The sequence below is a fragment of the Diadema setosum genome, chromosome 12, assembly GCF_964275005.1.
Source record: "Diadema setosum chromosome 12, eeDiaSeto1, whole genome shotgun sequence".
In the NCBI taxonomy this organism is placed as follows: domain Eukaryota; kingdom Metazoa; phylum Echinodermata; class Echinoidea; order Diadematoida; family Diadematidae; genus Diadema; species Diadema setosum.
Window position 1 is genome coordinate 9,793,994 of NC_092696.1, and position 21,364 is coordinate 9,815,357.

The following is a 21,364-nucleotide window of genomic DNA, read 5'->3' on the forward strand; positions in this document are numbered from 1 at the left end:
AAGATGACAATTTCTGGTTATTGGCAACGATGGGGATGACTGGTAGAAGCTCAGAGATGGGGCCTTGTCTGTTGTCCTCCACATGCAGCTGATACCGGTGTTACGACAGGGGTACACAGGTGGGTGTGGTCACACATCAAACAGGCAAGTTCGCATCCCTCTGAGCTGTTTTGGCTGAAAGAACTGACAAATACCATTTACAAATCATTAATAATATCACACTAAAATGTATTCATCACGAGAGCATAGTGAAATATAGTACAAGAAAGTTTCTTTTTAACTGTTATCACATGATAAGACTGGACAATCTTTCGATCAATTTATTTATTTCTTTTTCTTTCTTTTTTTTTGACGACTCTACAGTTTTAGAGGATGGAAGAAATAAATCATTTTTTAGTCTAAAGCATGATACAACTTAGTCCATTTGTAAAGATACAGAATTGCAGTCACCTGATCTGGTAACCTGAAGATTTTAATTTTTGAAAATAGATCTCCTCCCCCTCCCCTTCCCCCACACCCAGAATTAAATCATATCTTTCCCTCATGAAAGTATTATGTTTATTGTAATAAACGTATATGGATTACTACCCCAGGATCATATTTTGGACCATTATCATTAGGTGGCTGAAACTCTCCTAATAATACATGTATCACATACCTGCCAACATTTCAAGATGAAATATCTTACTTGTGGATTGCAAAAATTTTATTTTATATGCAAACTGAAGTTAAAAATCTTACTTTGGGTCAAATCTTCAGAAAATACGCATGAAAGGTGTATCTAAATATTTTTTTAAAAATCTGATTTCTCTGACAGAAAATCTGATTTTGCTATTTTCAACGTAAAAAATCTTACTGAATCTGATAAAATCTTACTAGTTGGCAAGTATAGTATCACTTCACATATTTCACTGAGGTTTTTTTAATAAGGCTTACAGACATGTCTTAACCTGATAAAATCAGGACTGCAAGTTTCAGATTTGTAAATATACATGTATGTGATCCGCACACTCACCTTTTCCTCCACGTCCAAGCTGACGTCCAATCAACTCTCTGCCTACAGTGGTAGAAGAACGAGGCAAGATCAAACATCAGACAAGTCAGGAACCCTGGGTTGAGTTGCCCTTCGTCACAGCGCTCCGAACCTCTAGACGATGATACCCGAGGGTTCGAATGGCAACTGCTTCCATGAAAAGATCCTTACATTCCTTGTTACAGATGATGTGAGGCTCTGGTTGAGAAATGCTGTAAAGAGCCTAAATCCGTCGAGCCAAGCAAAGTTTCATCTAAAAGTGGGTGGGCATTAGTTTACAATTCCTTGACTTCCACGACGCTAGTAATGAAGACACAATGCGATGATCCATTCACATTAATACGCGGCACGCGAGATTAAAATGTCCTTGCTTCGTACTCGTCTTTACGCGATTATTAAAGCACGTCGCCAGATATTCCATGATCGGGTTATTACAAATGTACGTTGGGTTCACAGAGGCGAGTAGAAAGGGTTAATTTTGCGCATGTTGTGCTGAAAATCTATCGCTAAATGGACATGCATGTTTTAAGTTATTAACCATTTAGAAAACTAAGAGAGGCTCTCAGAAATTGAACTGCTTCCTGCTAGGTAGGTGTGAGTGGTCATTATTAGTGGCTACTATTAAAGGTTTAGGAACTTTTGTAGGATACGAAACAATATCCATTCACGTTGTACCTATTCTGACGAAGATCCTATCAAACCAAGCACAGCTCATTTACGTTGTACCTGCTACTTTTTTTTTCTTTTTTTCTTTTTTTTCCTTTTTTTTTTTTGGGGGGGGGGGGGGGGTTAATAATATAATGCAGATTCAAGTTTAATTTGTTTAAGAGGTGTTAAAAACGTTGCCCATATGTACTAGTTCCTCACTTGTGGCCAGATCAATTGTTTTTATCCCTTGTCATGCAAATGGCTTGTGTACAGCTAGCTAACAATGTAATTTGGATCTCGACCTATATTGCTCAAATACATTGTCGATACATCTTAAAGACAGCATATATGTACTTATGGAATTTCTGCTCCCTTGTTCACTCAGTTCTACCGCGAAAACATAACAAGAGAATAAATTTACCCTCCCTTTTTCCCCCATTCCACCACGAAAATGTGACACGCGAATAATATTGCAGATTACTGCATAAGATACAAATATAGTCTCATCCGCAAAGATACAGTTGTATGTGCGCAAAATTGTCCATCTCCATGGCATCTTGTTTCTTTCTAACAGTCACGATTTAGAAGATATACGTATGTTGACCGTCCGCAAAAAGAACCGCAACAAGAACATCTGGAACTCGGTGTAAAGTAATGTACACTCTGGAACATCACATGTCACACAGGGATGAACATCGTAAAAACACAAACGTCTACGTCACAGAAGCACAGAGTCAAAGGTACAATGTATGAAGAATCTGACAATTACCCAGTAGATAAATTCCATTTCATGTGAATGAAGGGCTTGTCATGATTAGCACACAGAACTGGATGTCCGGCACAAATTACAGTCCCTGTCTCGCAACAGAAAGCCCTTTTCAGTGTGACTGAGTAGGGGATTTGCACTGCACATTGAAAGTTTCACTGCACACAGAACTAAATATTTCTCATGCAGATTTGCATAAGAGCACTGCATGGTTTTCCAGCCCGGCAAAGCGATGGCTCCATTCATTACCCACAGACTTGATGCATACGTGCTGTTGAATCAATCGTACATTCTGCAACAAGAGGACCGTATCCTGTACACGACTCTCTCTGCAATACGGCTAGCATAAATCCTGCTGCTGTTTTCCATTCTTCTGCGGCTCTTTTGAGACTGCGCTTGGCCACACACTTTCTAAATACACACATGTTGATGGCAATGATGGCGTGAAATAGGTTTGTTTATTGCCTCTCCCCGCAGATTGACACGGCCAATGTCTGATCCATCCATTTCACAAAATTTAAGATAAATAAATGCAGGTTTCTCCCTTTGTTACTGATTTTGTGCTTCATACAATAAGTGGATCCGTTTCATTATGAGTTGGTATCACACGTTTTTGTATTGGCCACACTCTCATTGCTGAATGAAAACGCTGAGTGCACACGCGATCGGCTTTGACCTTCAGTACGTCTATCCTGGCCGTCCTTGCAAAATTAAACTCGCATGATGAAAACGTCCGCTACCTTTTCAACTATCTCGGAGCTGCAAATACTGCTTTTGTTTTTACAAGCAAATTTTCGCGAAGGAAATCGGTATGTCTGACTATTTACACATGTATGTTGCAATTAATCTTCCAAAGAATGAGCCTCTTTTTTTATTTTTCATTTTCAACACTCACACCTACCTGTCTACTACTAGCTTGAACCTGGTATGCTTGAAGAAAAGACAATCATTTCTTTTTTATGAGCAACCACAAAATAAAGGAAAATATCAACACGAAATGAAAAGATGTACATCGTAAAATGTTAAATGTCTACCATATGATAGATGTTTTAAGCAGTACAAAATGTACTATAAATCAGCAAATGTTTGTGCATTAAACTGAGTCATGAAATGTCATGTTTACACTGGTAAAATTGTGACAGTTTGCACTTAAATATTTTTCTAAGCACTATTACGAGAGTACTTACAGTAAGCTCTCATGATTTATACTGTTCATTCTTCTCTCTTCTTCTTTTTCTTCTTTTTCTTGCCCCATTTTCTACATATCTGTCTTCTTCTTCTTCTTCTTCTCCTCCTTATTCTTTTTCTTCTTCTTCTTCTATCAAACTGCCTTTCATTTGCTGTTGCTTTTGCATTTCTCCTTTCTAACCTCTCAGAATTTGTAGTTTCCACTTACAATGTAAAATTTGTTGAGCACTTGTCAATCTTAATATGGCAAAATGACTGAGACAAATTTAGAAATTGGCCTGTGCCTTCGAGCCTTACCACATCAAGACCAAAAAATCATAATATAGAGTTGCATTAACCTAGCTTGCCATTACAAGGATTCTGAGTGAGTGTTATGTCAAATTCTTCTTGAAATACTTTTAAAAGATACAAATTTATGTCGGACGGACGGACACACACACACAAAGAAGAAGAGAGCAAGAGGAATCCAATAACAGAAACATATTACGTCAAAAAGGTACTTACATAAATTTTTTTTTTTTTAATGTAAGCAAACCGGGAATGCTCTATTTGCAACCAACTTTTCTCTAAATCAAACAGTCAGTGCAAAAGGGTGGTCCACATTTGGAGACTCAAACAAAAGAAATGGGACAAATCATGTAAGAAAAGGAACAAGAATTCTTCTTGACTTCGTATGAGTAAGTCTACTTTCCCGGACATTTTTTTTTTCTCGTTGTTTCTAACATTTGGCATGAAGTTGATGTAATTTTTTTTTTTTTCAATGGAATCGGCACTATCATTTACAAAAATCAAAACATGTCGTCCCAAATGCAGATGCTTGGGCAGCAGATCATGACTTGTATTTCAGCAGCAAAAATTAATTTTCCTTGATTTGATTTTGATTTGACTTGATTTTGAGTCAAGCCACCTGTTGGAGAAAATTATAATTTGAAAGAGGGACAGCTCGACTGATGAAACACACTGCCATAGGTTCTGCCCTTTCTTCATCTTAATATTCACTCAAGTGGGTGATAGCAGCCAATTCCGCCAGATTGTGGTCAGCCTTTCTCGAAGCCGACTGCATCTCTGATGAAACGCACAGAAGTGCTCTGTCTCCTTACCCGTCTACTCACAACATGGGACGTCATATCGGTCACTCCCTGCTCTGGACCTCTTGTGTGGGACGACTGAAGACCTGTCAACGATTATTCCTTGCTTCCTATTTGAAGAAAAACAAACAAACAGATATTCAAATGATCCCCAGCGAGTGAACTTATAACACAGTTCCTCAGTAGGCCTACACCTCTGTACTTGTTTTACATACGTTTGTAAGTGTAATTACCATCAAGACTACGGCGTTGTAGCTCTCTTAGTGCCTGTAAGAGGTAAGAGCCAAGAGCGATCACAATACACTGTGTAGTCGGTGTAGAACCTTCGGCGCTCAGGCGAGCTAAAAACCTGCACTGAGGTTTGACCTCCCGTGCCAAAATTTGACCGCACGCAAAAGCATATCTGCAACAAGGAAAAGTAGAAATTACGCGGTGCGTAATATATGTCCCCGCCGGAAGTAGCATTTAGTAGCAAAATGTACAATATAGGTAAAAAGATCAAGGTCAAAGGTCAAAGAAGTCAAAGGTCAAAATTCTATGTAGAAGTTTTGAAGCCCTCACCTAGTGCCATCACATAAAGCAAACAGAATCGAAATCGGGTTAGAAATGGCGAAGGAGTAGCATTTTGTAGCAAAATGTACAATATAGGTCAAAAATCAAGGTCAAAGGTCAAAGAAGTCAAAGGTCAAAATTCCGTGTAGAAGTTTTGAAGCCCTCACCTAGTGCCATCACATAAAGCAAACGGAATCGAAATCGGGTTAGAAATGGCGAAGGAGTAGCATTTTGTAGGTAATGTACAATATAGGTCAAAAATCAAGGTCAAAGGTCAAAGAAGTCAAAGGTCAAAATTCTGCGTAGAAGTTTTGAAGCCCTCACCTAGTGCCATCACTTAAAGCAAACGGAATTGAAATCGGGTTACAAATGGCGAAGGAGTAGCATTTTGTAGCAAAATGTACAATATAGGTCAAAAATCAAGGTCAAAAGTCAAAGAAGTCAAAGGTCAAAATTCCGTGTAGAAGTTTTGAAGCTCTCACCTAGTGCCATCACATAAAGCAAACGGAATCGAAATCGGGTTAGAAATGGCGAAGGAGTAGCATTTTGTAGGTAATGTACAATATAGGTCAAAAATCAAGGTCAAAGGTCAAAGAAGTCAAAGGTCAAAATTTTGTGTAGAAGTTTTGAAGCCCTCACCTAGTGCCATCATATAAAGCAAACGGAATCAAAATCGGGTTAGAAATGGCGAAGAAGTAGCATTTTGAAGCAAAATGTACAATATAGGTCAAAGGTCAAGGTCAAAGGTCACAACTGAAATTCTGTATAGAAGTTTCAAAGCTCCCATGTAGTGCTATCATATAAAGCAAACAGAATCAAAATCGGGTTAGAAATGGCGAAGGAGTAGCATTTTGAACATTTTGATCACACACGGACGCACGGACGCACGGACGGACACACGGACACACGGACGCACGGACGCACGGACGGACACACGGACACACACACGTACGGAGCCCGTTTCATAGTCCCCTGCTCGAACTCGTTCGGCGGGGACAACTAGGCTTTACATGTGATGTAATCAGTGGTAAAATTCTAAATGGTTTTATTGTCGACTTATGGGCGGCTTGCTCTTGATTGTTACACTCGAGTCTTTGCATTATGGTGCTGCAATGGGAACAATTCCTCAATCCACTGCTCACCCTCACATTGGCTTGTACAAATGATGTGCTAAATACTATAAATGTGACCGTGCATCACAAAACCAACAAAAAGTCGCACCCCTTCATTTTACGTGAGGACTCAAAAAAGGTGAAACGGATCAACCAGGTCAATCTCAAGTTTTTCACATTTTCTGTAAGAGATTTTGTATTCTTCTTCTAATACATTTTTCCTAAGTTTGGGATCATAAAATGAATGAGAAAGTGTGTTTTCAGCAGTCTTTCTAAAGCCTTTTTTTTTTCGTGTGTGTGTGGAGTTGTGAGATTAGGTATGTCTCAATGGCCCCTTTTCATTTCTTGGAAATCCTTTGCACACTCTTCACTTTCAACTCTAATAACTTTTAAAGAGATAATGCTACTGCTTTGAAAGTTGGCATTAATCATGGACGGAATGTGATAATAGAGCATGCTTAATTTCAGCTTAATCTAATAATCTCTTCATTGTTGTTGCTCTGGGGTTTACATCCTGCTTTTTGTTCCATTCATCGTGCGAGTACCCTTTGCGTTTGGTGAAGATTAAGTGCTTGAAAAGACCCTGCACTGCAGCTGGAGCCTCTTTTCTCAGTTCACAATTTTCCAGAACGTGTGCTTGAAGCCTTTCCAATATTTAGATAGGTTAGGGGAGTCCATTTGATTCGAGTTATATATACATCATTTTAAAGCTTAAAGGGACTGTACAGTACTGGTTGAGGTAGGGATTCATGTTTGGAACATTCCTAAGTGAGATAATGAAAATACTTCTATGAAATATGAAAGAGCATGTAATTTTAAGAAGGATTCAACGTTTATTTGATGAAAATTGGTTTTCAAATGGCTGAGATATCCAAAAAAGTGCTAATAATAAAAGGCGACATGCCCCAACTTTATTAGTATCTCTTTGTTTCACCTTGTTTTTGGATATCTCAGCCATTTCAAAACCGATTTTCATCGAATAAACTTTTGATACCCCTTAGAACTGCATGCTCTTTGACATCTCATAGAGCGGTTTCTGAATATCTCACAAAATGTTAAAAGCTAAATCTTCACCTCGACCAGAACTGTACACACCCTTTAACGTTTACGAGTCTGCTCTTTTAGAATCTGCCCTTAAAGGGAAGATAAACCCCAAGAATAATGTGGATTGAGTGAAAGCAGCAACATTAGTAGAACACATCAGTGAAAGTTTTGAAGAAAATCGGACAATCGATGCAAAAGTTATGAATTTTTAAAGTTTTGGTGTTGGAACCGCTGGATGAGGAGACTACTAGAGGTTATGACGTATGAGTGGACTACAATATCAAGAAAATATAAAGAAAATACTACAAAAATCCATTTTTCATGAAAATTACAAATTCCATCAACTTGATATTGACATATGTTAAGGGTAGCAATTATTCCCCCTGCTTTCTGAAAGCGGTTGGTCCACTGCTCTTTCATAATTCTAGAAAAGTGAATTTTTGTTGAATATCCTTTATATTTTCTTTGTATTGTTGTCCACTCATACGTCATATCCTCTTGTAGTCTCCTCATCCAGCGGTTCCAACACCAAAACTTTAAAAATTCATAACTTTTGCATCGATTGTCCGATTTTTCTCAAACTTTCACTGATATGTTCTACTAATGTTGCTGCCTTCACTCAATCCACATTGCTCTTTGGGTTTACCTTCCCTTTAACTAAAACACTATGTCTGGCGACTTTTTGTTGGTTCTGTGATACAAGGTCACAAATAGAACAGCCTGTCAGAATTTGAAGTTGAACAGACCTCCATTCTGGCTCCTATCCAAATCATGTCAATCTCAGACTCTACCTCTACCCGATATAGGTCTAGGCCTACCCAAAATACCCATCACCGCCCATATATCAGCGGTATACCATATAGACTAGGCCATGCATGTGCCATCCATGTCTACGCCGGTACAAAGTAGATCTACAATCTAGAGTCAAGACTCACAACTGACTCATTCACCCAAACTTGCACTTGCAGTTGGACACTTGTACATGCTTGACCGAAAGATCGGTCTGTACATGCTGTAGCTGTATCTGGTCGTCAGGGTCCAGGGAAATGTTCCGTGGAGACTGCGTCTGGCTTCACGGATCCCCTCTCATAATACTACGGAGAGCGATAACGTCAAAATAAAAATAAAAGACTCCTCCGGACAGATGGATCTTTCTGTCTAACAATCTACATAGACACATTGGCATGCATACACTTACAGCACCACCGAGCACTCTCCGACTCTTGCTCTGAAACAGTGCCTTACTTTAAAGTAATCATCTCGTCTCTCGTAAACAAGCATTCATTGGCATGCATAAGCAGATAAGTGTGTGGCGTGTGTATCTTTTCGCCATGCATCATACACTATGTCTATGTGTCGATGTAGTCAAACAGGGGTGCCAACGCTGGAAACTAGTTGAGAGTTAACCCCGTCGCGGGGCGCTGTAACACGGTACGTATTTGTCCGTATGGGGTCGCTGCTGCAGTTAGTTGGTACATTCAGCATGCGAGAGACTAGACTCCCATATGGCATAGGCCTAGGCCAATGCTATCCGATTAACGTTAGCAGATGAGTGAGATCAATAGAAATGCATGCAAATGAAATAAAGTTTTAGAGTGATAAAGGACCAAAGTGCGCGAGTCTCACGCTCAATGCGTGAGAGTTGGCAGCCTACCTTTAATATTATTACCGGGTAGTAAATTATAAATTTACACTTCAGTCTTCACACTCACTCCAACACTCACCAGGCAGTCCCCTCGCTCTACACGAGTCTTGAGCATGTTGAGCTTCGAAGGACTTTATGAACTGATGAAGGATGGTATTGCAGCCAAACCAGAGTCAGAGATCCTAGGATAGGATCTTTGGCCAAACTTGAAGTAACATTCGGCGATTGCAACAATCAATACCTTTATCAAAATCGTCAAAGCTTATAAGAGCCAGTACGGCAGTAGCAGTGCAATCAGACGATGGTTTTTCGTACAATTTACGACAAACATCCGACAGCAATCTACACTCCTTGTTAGTGTACGTCGAATCTACGTCAGTCTACGCATTGTACGCGGCCGCACGTTTACTTGCACTAGGAACACAGCAACCAAGTCGTGCCAATTCACCTCGCCCCAATCACTCGGAATCTATGTTGTTCATTGGAATTTGTGCATCATCTCCATAAGCCACATCAATTCGTACAGCGTACAATATTTACACTCTTAAGGTACATGAACAACAAAACAAACTTGACACTGAGTCTGAACAAGCAATGAATAGGATTACTACAAAATGAGTATCACGATGGGGCCCAGTTGTGCAACCTTGTCATACATGCACTTTTTTTCTTTCTTTCTGTTTTGTTTTTAATAGAAAAATCAACTTAACACGTACAGCATCACATGGTGATAATTAACGAGAGGTTTGATTGTAATGCATGTTTATAAAAAGAAGGAAAAAAAACTCTTCTCATTTTTTTGCTGCCACTTTTATCCAAATCCGTTTAAAAGCAAAGAAGAAGAAGAAGAAGAAGAAGAAGAAGAAGAATAAAAGAGCAGCCCAAGGGTGACTTAACCCCCCAAAACACACACACACACACACACACACACACACACACACACACACACACACACACACACAAGGGCTATTTAAAAAAAAAATAAAATAAAAGTTCAATAACCGATCTGTTAGGATCTTTTCCCTCGAATATCTTTAATCAGGTGTAGTTTTCAAATCTCTCCCCATAACAATCCTGAAAGTGTTCCGGTATGGGGTCCGTGCCCGAAAAATTCCGGAAGGGATAGGATCCTAGGGGTAGTACAGCTGTTTCTTGGTAGTGCCCCGATTCTGGCCCTTTATACTTGATGTGCTTATGATAGTCTGCATGTTTTGCTGAGAAACATGCCATGCTGGCTTTCTTAGTTGCAGGAATGTAGGCCCACATCAGTTTTCTCTGGTACATTCAGCATGCGATCCGAGTCTCTAAATATAATCATTCATGTCCATTCAAGTGCTGAAAAGAATTGTGATTAACAATCTTCACCTGTCCGACCCGCCACCCGTTCTCCTTCATTTTAGGGATTATTTTGCTATAGCTCGTCTTTTTGTAGTATACCTGTGGTGGTGGTGCACTTTATGGGGGTGGGGATGGGAGGTTCCCTTTCCAAAGCCATAGACATGCTATACACGTGTATATTCATAGGAGGTCAAAATCCTAACTCACTGCATCCATTAAAGGGGTGGGATTGTTCTAGTTGAGATGCATGGGGAACCCAGATTCATGATGCTAACTTTTTGTGATATACCAAAGAGCATAAAATTCTAAGAGGAATTCAAAGTTTATTTGATGAAAATCGGTTTTTGAAATGGCTGAGATAATTATCCAAAAACAAACTACAACAACGGCATGGTTCCAATAAAAGGTGGGTACTTCTAATAACATTATGAAGAACTCTTTGTTTTTGGATATGTCGGCAATTTCAAAACCGATTTTCATTAAATAAACTTTGAATTCGAGTCGTAGAATTGTATACTCTTTCATATTTTTTCATAAAATATTTCTCAATATCTTTAAAAAAAAAGTTGGGAACCTAAAGCCCATCTCAACCACTATTTACCCAAATACCATTATGTGGATTGAATGAATGCAGCAGAATTAAGTACAACATATCAGTGCAATAATGAAAATTGGATAACTCGTATTCAAAAGTTAAGATTTTTTTTTTCTTTTAATTTTAGTGCCGTCACGGCTGGATGAGAAGGCTACTATCGTTTGTGACATCACAAGGAAGGGTGGAGGCAATATAAAGCGTGTTGCAATTCAATTATACTTTAGTCTGACAAAAGGATTTCAGTAGCTTATAACACTTGTCAGAAAAAAAAAAATCTGACAAAACGCTTTATGAAATGCCTCCAGAACAAAGATTATGGAGAGAATTTCACAATACTGTATTTTTCTGCCATGATAAAAAAAAAGAAATTGACTTTACCTCTTTTAGAAAGCAGAGGGGACAATGATACCCATAATGGATTATGTCAAGAACAAGTCAAAGGAACTAATACTTTTCATTCAAAAAAAAAAAATTATTATCATTCTGTGAATTCTCTATGTACTTATAGACTATAGCTCTTGAGGTTGTTCCATAATGGAAAAAAAAAATTCCAGCACAATCATTACCTCCCTTAGAAGGGGAGACAAGAGTGTGATCATTACTCATCATCTGCTTTCACCTATTGCGCGTTGTGTGAAGGGTTTTTTATAGCTTCACAGTGCGTGGGCTGGGACGTGTTGATGGAAAAAAAAAAAAAAAAAAAGATAAATACATGGCGAGATGATAGCGACCGAATTAATAATGGTCGTGTTTCAAGGGAAGCAAGCCGAGTTTTTGGCATTGGTGTTATATTGAATCCTGTCAGTAGAGGGCGTTATGTACGTTTTTCTGACCGACGACCTTTTTCCCGTCGGCTCCTACATTCGGCCAAGTATGTTTCTAGAACCCTAGAGAAATCTGCTATAATCTCCTCAATCTCAAGGAACTGAATGTAAATTGTCATGTTATATAAAGAATCGCAGATTGCCCAATGATTCAGTCCTATATTGAGATGACTAATGGAGAAATATGAGTAAGAACAGACCATTTGGTTGTCATTGTCCCCCATGTTCGTATTTAATTGCGTCCGAGCCGTTCTGTAGAAACCAGCAGCTATGTGTTTGAAGATTTTCCTATTTCGACACAACTGAAAATGAACTCCGATTTACAATGTCTTTATCAACATATCTATCTTCTCAGTAGTTCTCAAATACTCGTACTGATATTGCTACTTGTACTCGTTGCGAGTCGAGTAGCAAAGATTTACTCGGTCTGGGCCTATTGAAATATTATTTTTGTAGTTTTGGACTCGATTTGAGTTGAACTCCGGCAGTTCCCGTTTTTAACACTGTAACGTTAGCCTTCACTAACTGCGTTGGGTCTAGAGTGTACACAATCAAGTGACACAGTGCACAGCTCAGATATTTTAGTATTTACGGCAGTCCAGCTGCAGCAGGGTGGTTGATCAATCTTGTAAATGCAGCCCGGGCAGCTTATATACCGATGGAACCATACATTACAGGCACAGCCACACACACGCATGTGATTGTATATCCATCATCATGCCCATGGCCCAAGTAACTGGAATTACTAAGAGCTCTAACGTTACTTTTCTAGAATAATAAGATCAAGTGGCTGGATCTGGATACACACTCACAGCCCCACATGACACATGCGCGTGACTGCCACAGGCACTGTGGAGTGTGGAATGGAATAGATCTCTAGCGTAACATTACATTAATATTAGAACCACCAGTTTGCGGACACTTGGGACCTACTAGCTAGGGGTCTAACTGTTACACTGTTGGGCCCTAGCTGTTGTGCGATATTTATTCAAAATACACACAGAATTATATCTGCAACAAGGTAGATTTCTAGTAGATCTAGATCTAACAGTTAGGCCTATACAGATCTAGGAGACTAGGGACCTAGGGTAGCACCGTGCACCCCCAGTAGATATCTATTCGGTCACTCTTTTGCAATATTTTTCAAACTTAAAATAATACATACATAGGCCTAACGTTAGGCCTACATCATATCTACAGCAATGTATGTGAAATATATCAAATTTCTTTAATCTCATTTTTCATTTTGTTAAATATCACACAGAATTTCACAAAATCCCAAAATATATCACCTTGAAAATTCCCCAGAATACGGTCACCGCGACCAGTATTCAGTCACGCGATATGCGTGTTCAAAGTCAATGCGTGTTCAAGGCAGCTGAAAAATGCGCCGCACGCTAACTTGTTGGCGCAAAATTGCATCGGCGACGTTGCGCCGCCTGTTGGTGACCAAAGTCCGAATACTGGGGAATCGGCACTTGCATTCAAACCTTTTACATTAAGACACTGTATCGGCACGTACGGAAATTTTGTTTTTCCTTTGCGTTTTTGAGGATACCATCACACTCCAAGCTTGCGATAAGCAAAAAATCCCGCGAAAGAACGGCGTATTTCTCGATTTTTAGCGCTTTTTCCGGGACCCGTACTCTTAAAACTGGGCTCAATCCGCGCGCGCTTTTGGAAAGTAGGAGCCTAGCGCCGATTCTGCACTTTTGACGGTAAAATTTGGGAATTTTGATGGATTTTTGGAGGGGGCTAAGGGAGTTTCAATCTTACTGTGAATGAGTGTGCAAGTATGTGAATTGATGTGATTTGCATGTGTTCTGACAGTTGAACTTACTGGCGGATGACAAGTGACAAGTGACCGAATACTGGTGCCCTTACAATGTACCCTTGAACTCTAGGCCTATGTTTAATAAATAGAATCTAGATATGAAACTAGATTATACTGTTATCTTAAATGTTGATTTTGTTAAATAGAAAATCATGAAATTTTACAAAATTCCCCAAATTTTCACCTTGGTAATCCACCAGAATCCGTCCACCCTCTCCAGAATCCAGACAGGCACGGTCTAGGCCTATGCGCGTTCAGTGTCAATCGGACAATACTGGTACGACTACAAGGCCGCTGAAAAATGCGTCATGCAACACCTTGCTGGCGTAAGGTTGCACCGCGGACATTGCGGTAATTTCTCCAGTTTTAGTGCTTTTTTGGTGACCCCGATTCTTCACAGGGGGCTGAGATTCTAATTTGCGCGCACTTTGGAAAATTTGCGCCAATTCTGCATTTTAGATGGCAAAATTCGAGATTTTAGATGGATTTTTTGAGATGGCTAAGGCACTTTGCTATTGTGAACGACTGTGCCAGTATGGGAAATGCTGTAATATGCATGTTTTGTAACAGTAGAATTTGCTGGCTTGTGATAAGTGATAAGTCACCGTGTCCGGATTCTGGAGGCCGGCCGAAAACTAGGGGTTTTACTCTAGATAGACTCTATTTCTAATAATAGGCCAACCACCACTATGCACTACTCACCAGGTCAGCAGGATACAGCCGTTGCCACATTGTCATTAGCATTTAACATGAAGTGCTATGCAGTTATGCTTAAAACTCTCGCACCAAGGTTCGACCTGAGTTCTGTGCCAAAATTCGCCGGCTCACAAAATTAAAAGTGTAGGCTACCATTCCTACGTATCTCAGCAGTCATATTTTGGTAACCATTGCGATTGGTTAGGCTTTGAATGCCTTTTTAATGGTCAAATTAGCAATATGGGCAGCTTGCTTTCTAGTCACACACATGTGGCTGTATCCAGCGACTCAGGTTATGGATCATACAACCACACATGTGTGGCTGGATGAAAAGATGCACTCATGTGGCTGTATACAGTTGGCAAACAGTTCTTGTTCTCAGCAGCAGCTGTGCAAGTTTCATCACTGTATTATTCACATGTAAGACATAGACCTACGACATGGTCTACTTTCTAGGCATAGACCACTTTCTTGCAAGTTGTGTGTGGACAGTTGCCTTGATGTGGCATCATCCACAACTGGCCGACTGGATTATGACAACAGCTATGCTGCCATGAAGTTTAAACATTACTAGAAGTACCCATACCTATAGATAGACTGTAGAAATGTTGATTCACATGCAGTAACTGTTAGTGTAAATATTTGGGGGAAAAATATACCGGTAAACAGATTGCAGTTTCCACATTTCCTTGCAAAGCAAGTGAGAAAGTTTTTTTTTTTTTTTTTCCCACAGTTGTTAAAATTATCTTACAGGGCTGCACACTGAACCATTTCTTTCTACTTGTCAGACCTGTCAGTCAGACCAGTAGGTTTCCAGTTTTTCCCGTTTTTACTGGTCCATTCCTGAAAAAAGCTCCTGGTCCGACAGTGATTTTTACTGGTCAGGGAACGTCGGCCAGTGCCAATGTGCAGTGCTGGTATCTATGAATGTGTATCCATTGGTAATTGCATGCATAAGATAAGTTACAATTGCAATAAAGTTACAAAATGTATTTCATTCTTCCACATTGTTCTTTGGCAGGATGTTGATGCCCAAAACAAGCCGGGTCGCTATCTACGAGAACCTCTTCAAAGAGGGTGTGATCGTTGCAAAGAAGGACTTTCATGCGCCCAAACACCCCGAGCTGGAAAATGTTCCAAACCTCCATGTCATCAAGGCTTGTCAGGTGTGTATAGCCATGTACGTAGTGTAGAGGCGTACTGTGTACTGTATATGCCATATATGTAGCAAGTCTCAATTTTTGCAAATCGGGACTTCCCGACAATTTCGCGAGTAGTTAAACTCGCGATTGTGGAGTACTGTACGTACTGAATGGAGAAATGTATAATATGTGCGTCACATTCATATCGGGATCAGTATTTTTTTGTGTGTGTCTTTAATTTCGCGAATAGCACCTGACTCGCGAAATTCGTGAAAATAAAAACCTCACAAAATATTCGGCATATACAGTACTTGGTTAGGAGGCCCTCCAACACTCATATGCTCTAGAATTCTTGAGGGTAGAGTTTAAAAAAAGAAAAAAAAAAGAGCATAGTTATAGTGAACATATTTTTTTTTTAATATCTGTATTTCTGTTTTTGTTTTCATTTGCTTGAGTGATTTGATTTCTGCATCTCATAATTTTGATAGGAAAGCCATTTTTTTGATATTTTTATTCACATTTAAGAAAATATGATTTTGAGCAGTGTGCACCCTTGGACAAGGTGTTTTACCAGTATAGATCTCACTTTACTCAGCTATATGAATGGGAACCTTGCAGTAATTATCTTACTGAAAGTGGCATACTCTTCAGCATAAACACTTGAAAATGCTCTTCCGAGTAATGAGATTGTGTTATTGAAAGTAATCAATGGATTTCTCTTAAACAGTCACTGAAATCTCGAGGCTACGTCAAGGAGCAGTTTGCCTGGCGCCACTACTACTGGTACCTCACCAATGAGGGCATCCAGTACCTCCGGGATTTCCTCCACCTCCCTCCCGAGATCGTCCCCGCCACCTTGAAGCGGGCCCCGCGCCCCGAGACTGCCCGCCCCAAGCCCCGTTCCATGGACAGCCGCGGGCCCCCAGGTGCCCCATCGGACGGCCAGAGACAGGAGTACAGGCGTGGACCAGGTGAGGGAATGTAGGCTATAGGTACTCATGGACATTTTAACCAATGGGTCATTCTCGTTTTGCGGACATGATGAAGATACTAAAATTTCAAGACTTTGACCTCTATGTCTTCATGTGATCATATCACTGCAGTGCCCCAAGTATCATAATATTTTTTTTTTTTGCCTGCTATGTGCTGGCATACCTGTTGCTGTACATGTACATGTTTAAAGCTTAGGTGGCTCACACACTCTTGAGGAGATTGCCAAATCAGGTTGATAGAATATGTCAGATATCCAAATTTGGCACTACATGTACTAGATTTACCTGTACAAAGCTCGTACAGTAAACCTCACCAAAGTCAAATCCAAAGGGACTGTAGTGCCCCAAGTATTGCAATATTTTGTGCCTACTGTTTGCGGGCATATCCTTATTTGCTGTGCTTGTTTACAACTTAGGTGGCTTGGACACTCTTGAGGAGATATCTAAATCAGGTTAATAGGATGTGCCAGATTTCCAAGTTTTTCACTGCTAGATTAACACTTAACAAAGCTCGTACAGTAAACCTTGCCTAAGTGAAATCAAAGGAACCAGAGAAAAACCCTTTCACTCTTGTGAATTTGGACTTACTGGAATTATTGAATTTAATTGATTAACAACTAACATAATATGTTTACATTCATCTGGAAATTTTTCTTCAACCTATACCAACTTTTCGTCTCAAACTAAGGTTGTCTTAGATGTGGCTGCCTGTAGTTTGGGAATGTTCAATATCAGTGCTTATTTCATGTACCATGTAATTACAGAAAAGAAATTGCGCACCATATCAAATTCATTTATATATTTTCTTTCAGGTGGACCAGACAAGAAGGGCGATGCAGGTGCCGGGGCAACTCAAGACTTCCAGTTCGTAAGTGTCTTTTGGGGCATTTCTGATAAAGTAAGGCAGTTTATAGTTGTGGGTTCAAGTTTACTTCTATGGTGCTACAGCTGAAAGCTCTATAGAGAGAGGTAAAGCCCCGTATACAACCGTAAGAGCGTGTTACAGCTCAGTGGTGTACAGTGCACATAAAATTGTCTGTGGTAGGCCGTGTTTGAGCTCTCAAAAGTGAACGAAAACGAACCAATGCAATGCGTACTGTACCATACTGTGCCAGATTTGGAGCATTAGAACGTTCTGTGGAGAAAGCATACCCTGTGAGTTATTTTTAGAGGGGATCACACATTTTTAGCTCACCTGAGCCAAAGGCTCAAGTGAGCTATTGCGATCGCCCTTCGTCCGGCATCCGTCGTCCGTCGTCCGTCGTGCGTAAACTTTTTACATTTTCATCTTCTTGAAAACCCCCCAAAATGAAGGAATCTTTAAAAATCTTCTCTAGAATCAGAAGTTATAGAGCTAAGATAATACTATTAGTGAGTACATTAATGACTGTAGTTTCAAGTTTGTTCATAGCAAATCCAGGGGTGCCCCTCTTGGGGGCAGGGGGGGGGGGGGGTTGGGAAGGTCCAAATGGGGGCCTGAATTGTACATTTTCATCTTCTTCCTGAAAACCTCATAATGGATTTCCGTCAAACTTGGGAGGTAGCATCCCTAGGGGGTCAGGATCTCAATTTATCAAAATGGGCACCATGCCCCACCCAGAGGGCCCCAGGGCCCCCCCCCCCAATCCCCCCAAATTAAGGAATCTTAAAAAATTTGGGCCCTTATTGTGCATTTTCATCTTCTACTTGAGAATGCCTGGTCAAATTTTAGTAGAGCTGTGAATAATTTAGATTAGTGACTGCGTGAAAGGTGAACTTGCGATACTCGGGTGAGCGCTAGACCCGCGGGTCTCTTGTTTAGCAATATGATCATTTACCTGGCGCGCTTCAGATGTCCCAAACAAAGAAATAAAGTCTGTGCATTATGACGTATGTGGATATTATGCACATTCTTCTCCTGCCAACTTCTGATACGGTTATGGTACGCTTTTGGAGCACATCAGGAAATGGTCCACTTTTGGCTTGCCATAGTATGGTACAGTACACTTTCGCAATGTTCGAGGGCTCCTCTGGTGTAGATACAGTATGGTATGCTATGCTTCAGGAGAGCACTCAAATGCACCCATAGATGTCTAATACAGTAGTGGGTTCTGTATTAACCACTGTAGTTGCCTTACCACTCTTTGTTTAATGTGTCACTGCCATAGCTGAGATTGTAAATTCATATAAGAGCAGAGTAAATGGCTGACTTTAACCTCAACCCTATTACTTTGGTTGTTTATGGCATTGCACAGGAAGTTGTAATCAATTTTTAATTTTCTTTTGTGGAAGTACAGACAAAGTTGTGTTAGATTTGAAATCATGACGAAGCTATTAAAGTCGGATGCCAAGGTATTGCTATGAGGTGATTGCTTAGACTACAGAAATATCCTATTGCATAAGTAAAACTATTGTAGTTATTTTGTTTTTTATTATTTTTTATTATTTTTTTCTGTTGGGGAATGTGCCAATTTTTCCTGTCAAATTGCTGAAATGCTGATAGTGCACATTGATAATTATGAATAACATTAATGTTGCACTAAATACAGGAGTTTCTAAGCACATTGGTACAGATTTAAAACTTTGAATTTAGGTCCAACAGAAGTTTCTGCATAGTTGCATTAACTGGAATGTCTCAGACAGTGGGGCTGTATATTTCCCAGAATGATGATTATTTTTTTATTGTCAGATTTAGATAGAAAATGTCAACCTTGAAGTACTCGGGCTATTAGGAGAATATCTTTTCTTCCTGTTTTATATCTGTCAGTAGAGTACTTATGGCAGATGTAGATGTCTTAGATTCTCTTGTTGCCATTATCTTTAAACCCGTTGAGGAGGAGTCCCGAGTATGCTCGGGCAGGTGTCTATGGGAAATGCGTGCTGTGGCAAAATCAAACTGTCCTCAACAGGTTAAAGTCATTATTCTTGTATACTGTATTTTTGAATGTATTTATTTTTTCTATGTTGTGCAAATGGATGATTTGTGTTTCTTTTGGTGTGTTTGGCTTTGCAGAAAGGAGGCTTTGGGCGTGGCAGATCACAGCAGTCATAAGCTGCCGTCTCAAGGAATTGCCGATGCATTGTGTTCAGCGATTAAAGTCATGTTGTAATATGTGAAACACAAATCAGTCTACACCGAAGCCATGGCTATATCATTGAATCCGTGTCATGCGTTCAAGCTTTTGGTCAGGGAGTTGTTTCATCAACGTTAGTAAGCGCTGACAATTTCAGCAAAATCCTTGGTTTTGATTGGATGAGATGTGCTGGTCACTGACTGTTACTATGGTGATTGTCAGCACAGACTAACGTTGATGAAACACCCCCTGGTCAAAACAGCACACTGCACCCTGCCAAATTGTTTCTGTGATTGTGATTGCACTGTTTGTGTGTTTTTGCAAGGGATTATGTTTTTGTTTTGTTTTGTTTTTTTGCTAGTGATTGTTTTGCGTTAAATATCCAAAATACACATATCGTCTGTTGAGAATGAGAAGGGCTTTAAGTTGTCTTGAACACTATGGGTTTTGAGGCAACTTAACGCCCTTATCATTCTCAACCGACGATATGTCTGTATTAGAATGATATGTGTCTGTGAGTGTGTCCATTTTGTGTGTGTGTGTTGTTGTTGGTTTTTTTTTTTTTTGGGGGGGGGGGGAAGGGTTACAGGATTGATCATGCATTTGTGTACCGTGATACAGGCAACTCCTGTTATATCAAGGTCTTAAGGACAACAGTTTTCTTTTGTAATATCAAAATTTTGTTCTAGCAGAACAAATAGAAAAAAAAAATCCAATGTGTATTAAACAGAGTTGATATTTTTGTGTGTTGTTAAAGTCATGGAAATAAGAACGCGGTTAGATATATGGCACACATTACACTATTATGCATTGTTGTATGATTATTTGGGGAGCTGAATTTCACTTTCTTGTAATGAAATATTGCTATAATCACATATTCATTGTAACAGGAGTGCCCTGTACATGTGTACAACTGAACATGAATATCATTGTCAGAATTATAATGAATCATAATATGAAGTCAATTTAGATGGGATTTTTAAAGAGGAAATCCAGTCCAAATATAAGTTAGTCTGATAAAAAAGAGTAAAATCTTATGGCCCAAATTCTCAATGCTGGAATAACTATTCCGCTGAATAGTTATTCCGGGGAATAAGTTATTCCACCTTTGAGAATAGATTCTGGGGAATAAATCGCGTTATTTTACGTCACGAGGGCCTGATTTGCATAAGAGGCATAAGAAATCGGCAGAATAAGCGGTGTAATAAAGTTATTCCACCTTTGAGAAATCGGACCAAGGAGTTCCAATGGTAAAATTTGATCTAAATCGGATGAAAAGTAAGGAAGTTATGACATTTTGAAGTTTCATTATTTGGGGGGGGGGGGAACAGTTCTTGAGCAGTCAATATGAATACTGTAAAACATATAGATGTATTCACGGCATGATTTTTTCACGAATTGGAGCCAACGGCCTTTTTTGCGGCATGAAATTTGTGGAACTGCCACTGGTATTCAATGCATATAGTGTAGACAAGAACTTTTGCGTGCATTTTAATTTCACGAATCTTCGCGCTCGCGAAATTAAAATGCACGGATTCGCGATATTAAAATGCACGCAAACATTCCTCGTTTTACAGTATGCAAATGGCAAAGTGAGCATGTCATTCCCTCACAACTTACCATATACAGTACAAGTAGTTAGTACATCATATTTTGAAATTTCAAGTTTTTCATTCAAACGCCATTATGCCCGAGGCTCAAATCCTTGTACATGTATATCTAACTGATCACTATTCTGAAGTTTGTCAACCAAGAATAACGTCATGTTTAAGACTTCAATACTTGTAACAGAAACATTGAATTTTTGTCATTTT

The 21,364-nt window shown here is 39.6% G+C and overlaps 1 protein-coding gene across 1 annotated transcript; it reads left to right on the forward strand.

Annotated features, from left to right (window-relative positions):
* Positions 1–11,771: 11,771 nt before the first annotated feature.
* Positions 11,772–19,604, forward strand: LOC140235623 (small ribosomal subunit protein eS10-like). Its single transcript, XM_072315630.1, has 5 exons — positions 11,772–11,880; positions 15,385–15,529; positions 16,233–16,476; positions 17,310–17,365; positions 19,490–19,604. The coding sequence occupies exons 2-5, from the start codon at positions 15,386–15,388 to the stop codon at positions 19,526–19,528; spliced, it is 483 nt and encodes a 160-aa protein (XP_072171731.1). The 5' UTR covers positions 11,772–11,880; position 15,385; the 3' UTR covers positions 19,529–19,604.
* The last annotated feature ends 1,760 nt before the right edge of the window (positions 19,605–21,364 follow it).

Excerpts from the sequence above, each read along its gene's own strand:
- LOC140235623 (XM_072315630.1), top strand. The coding sequence starts at position 15,386 with ATGTTGATGCCCAAAACAAGCCGGGTCGCTATCTACGAGAACCTCTTC. Across the intron at positions 15,530-16,232 it reads ATGTCATCAAGGCTTGTCAG|TCACTGAAATCTCGAGGCTA; the intron begins GTGTGTATAGCC and ends TCTCTTAAACAG. Across the intron at positions 17,366-19,489 it reads CAACTCAAGACTTCCAGTTC|AAAGGAGGCTTTGGGCGTGG; the intron begins GTAAGTGTCTTT and ends TTGGCTTTGCAG.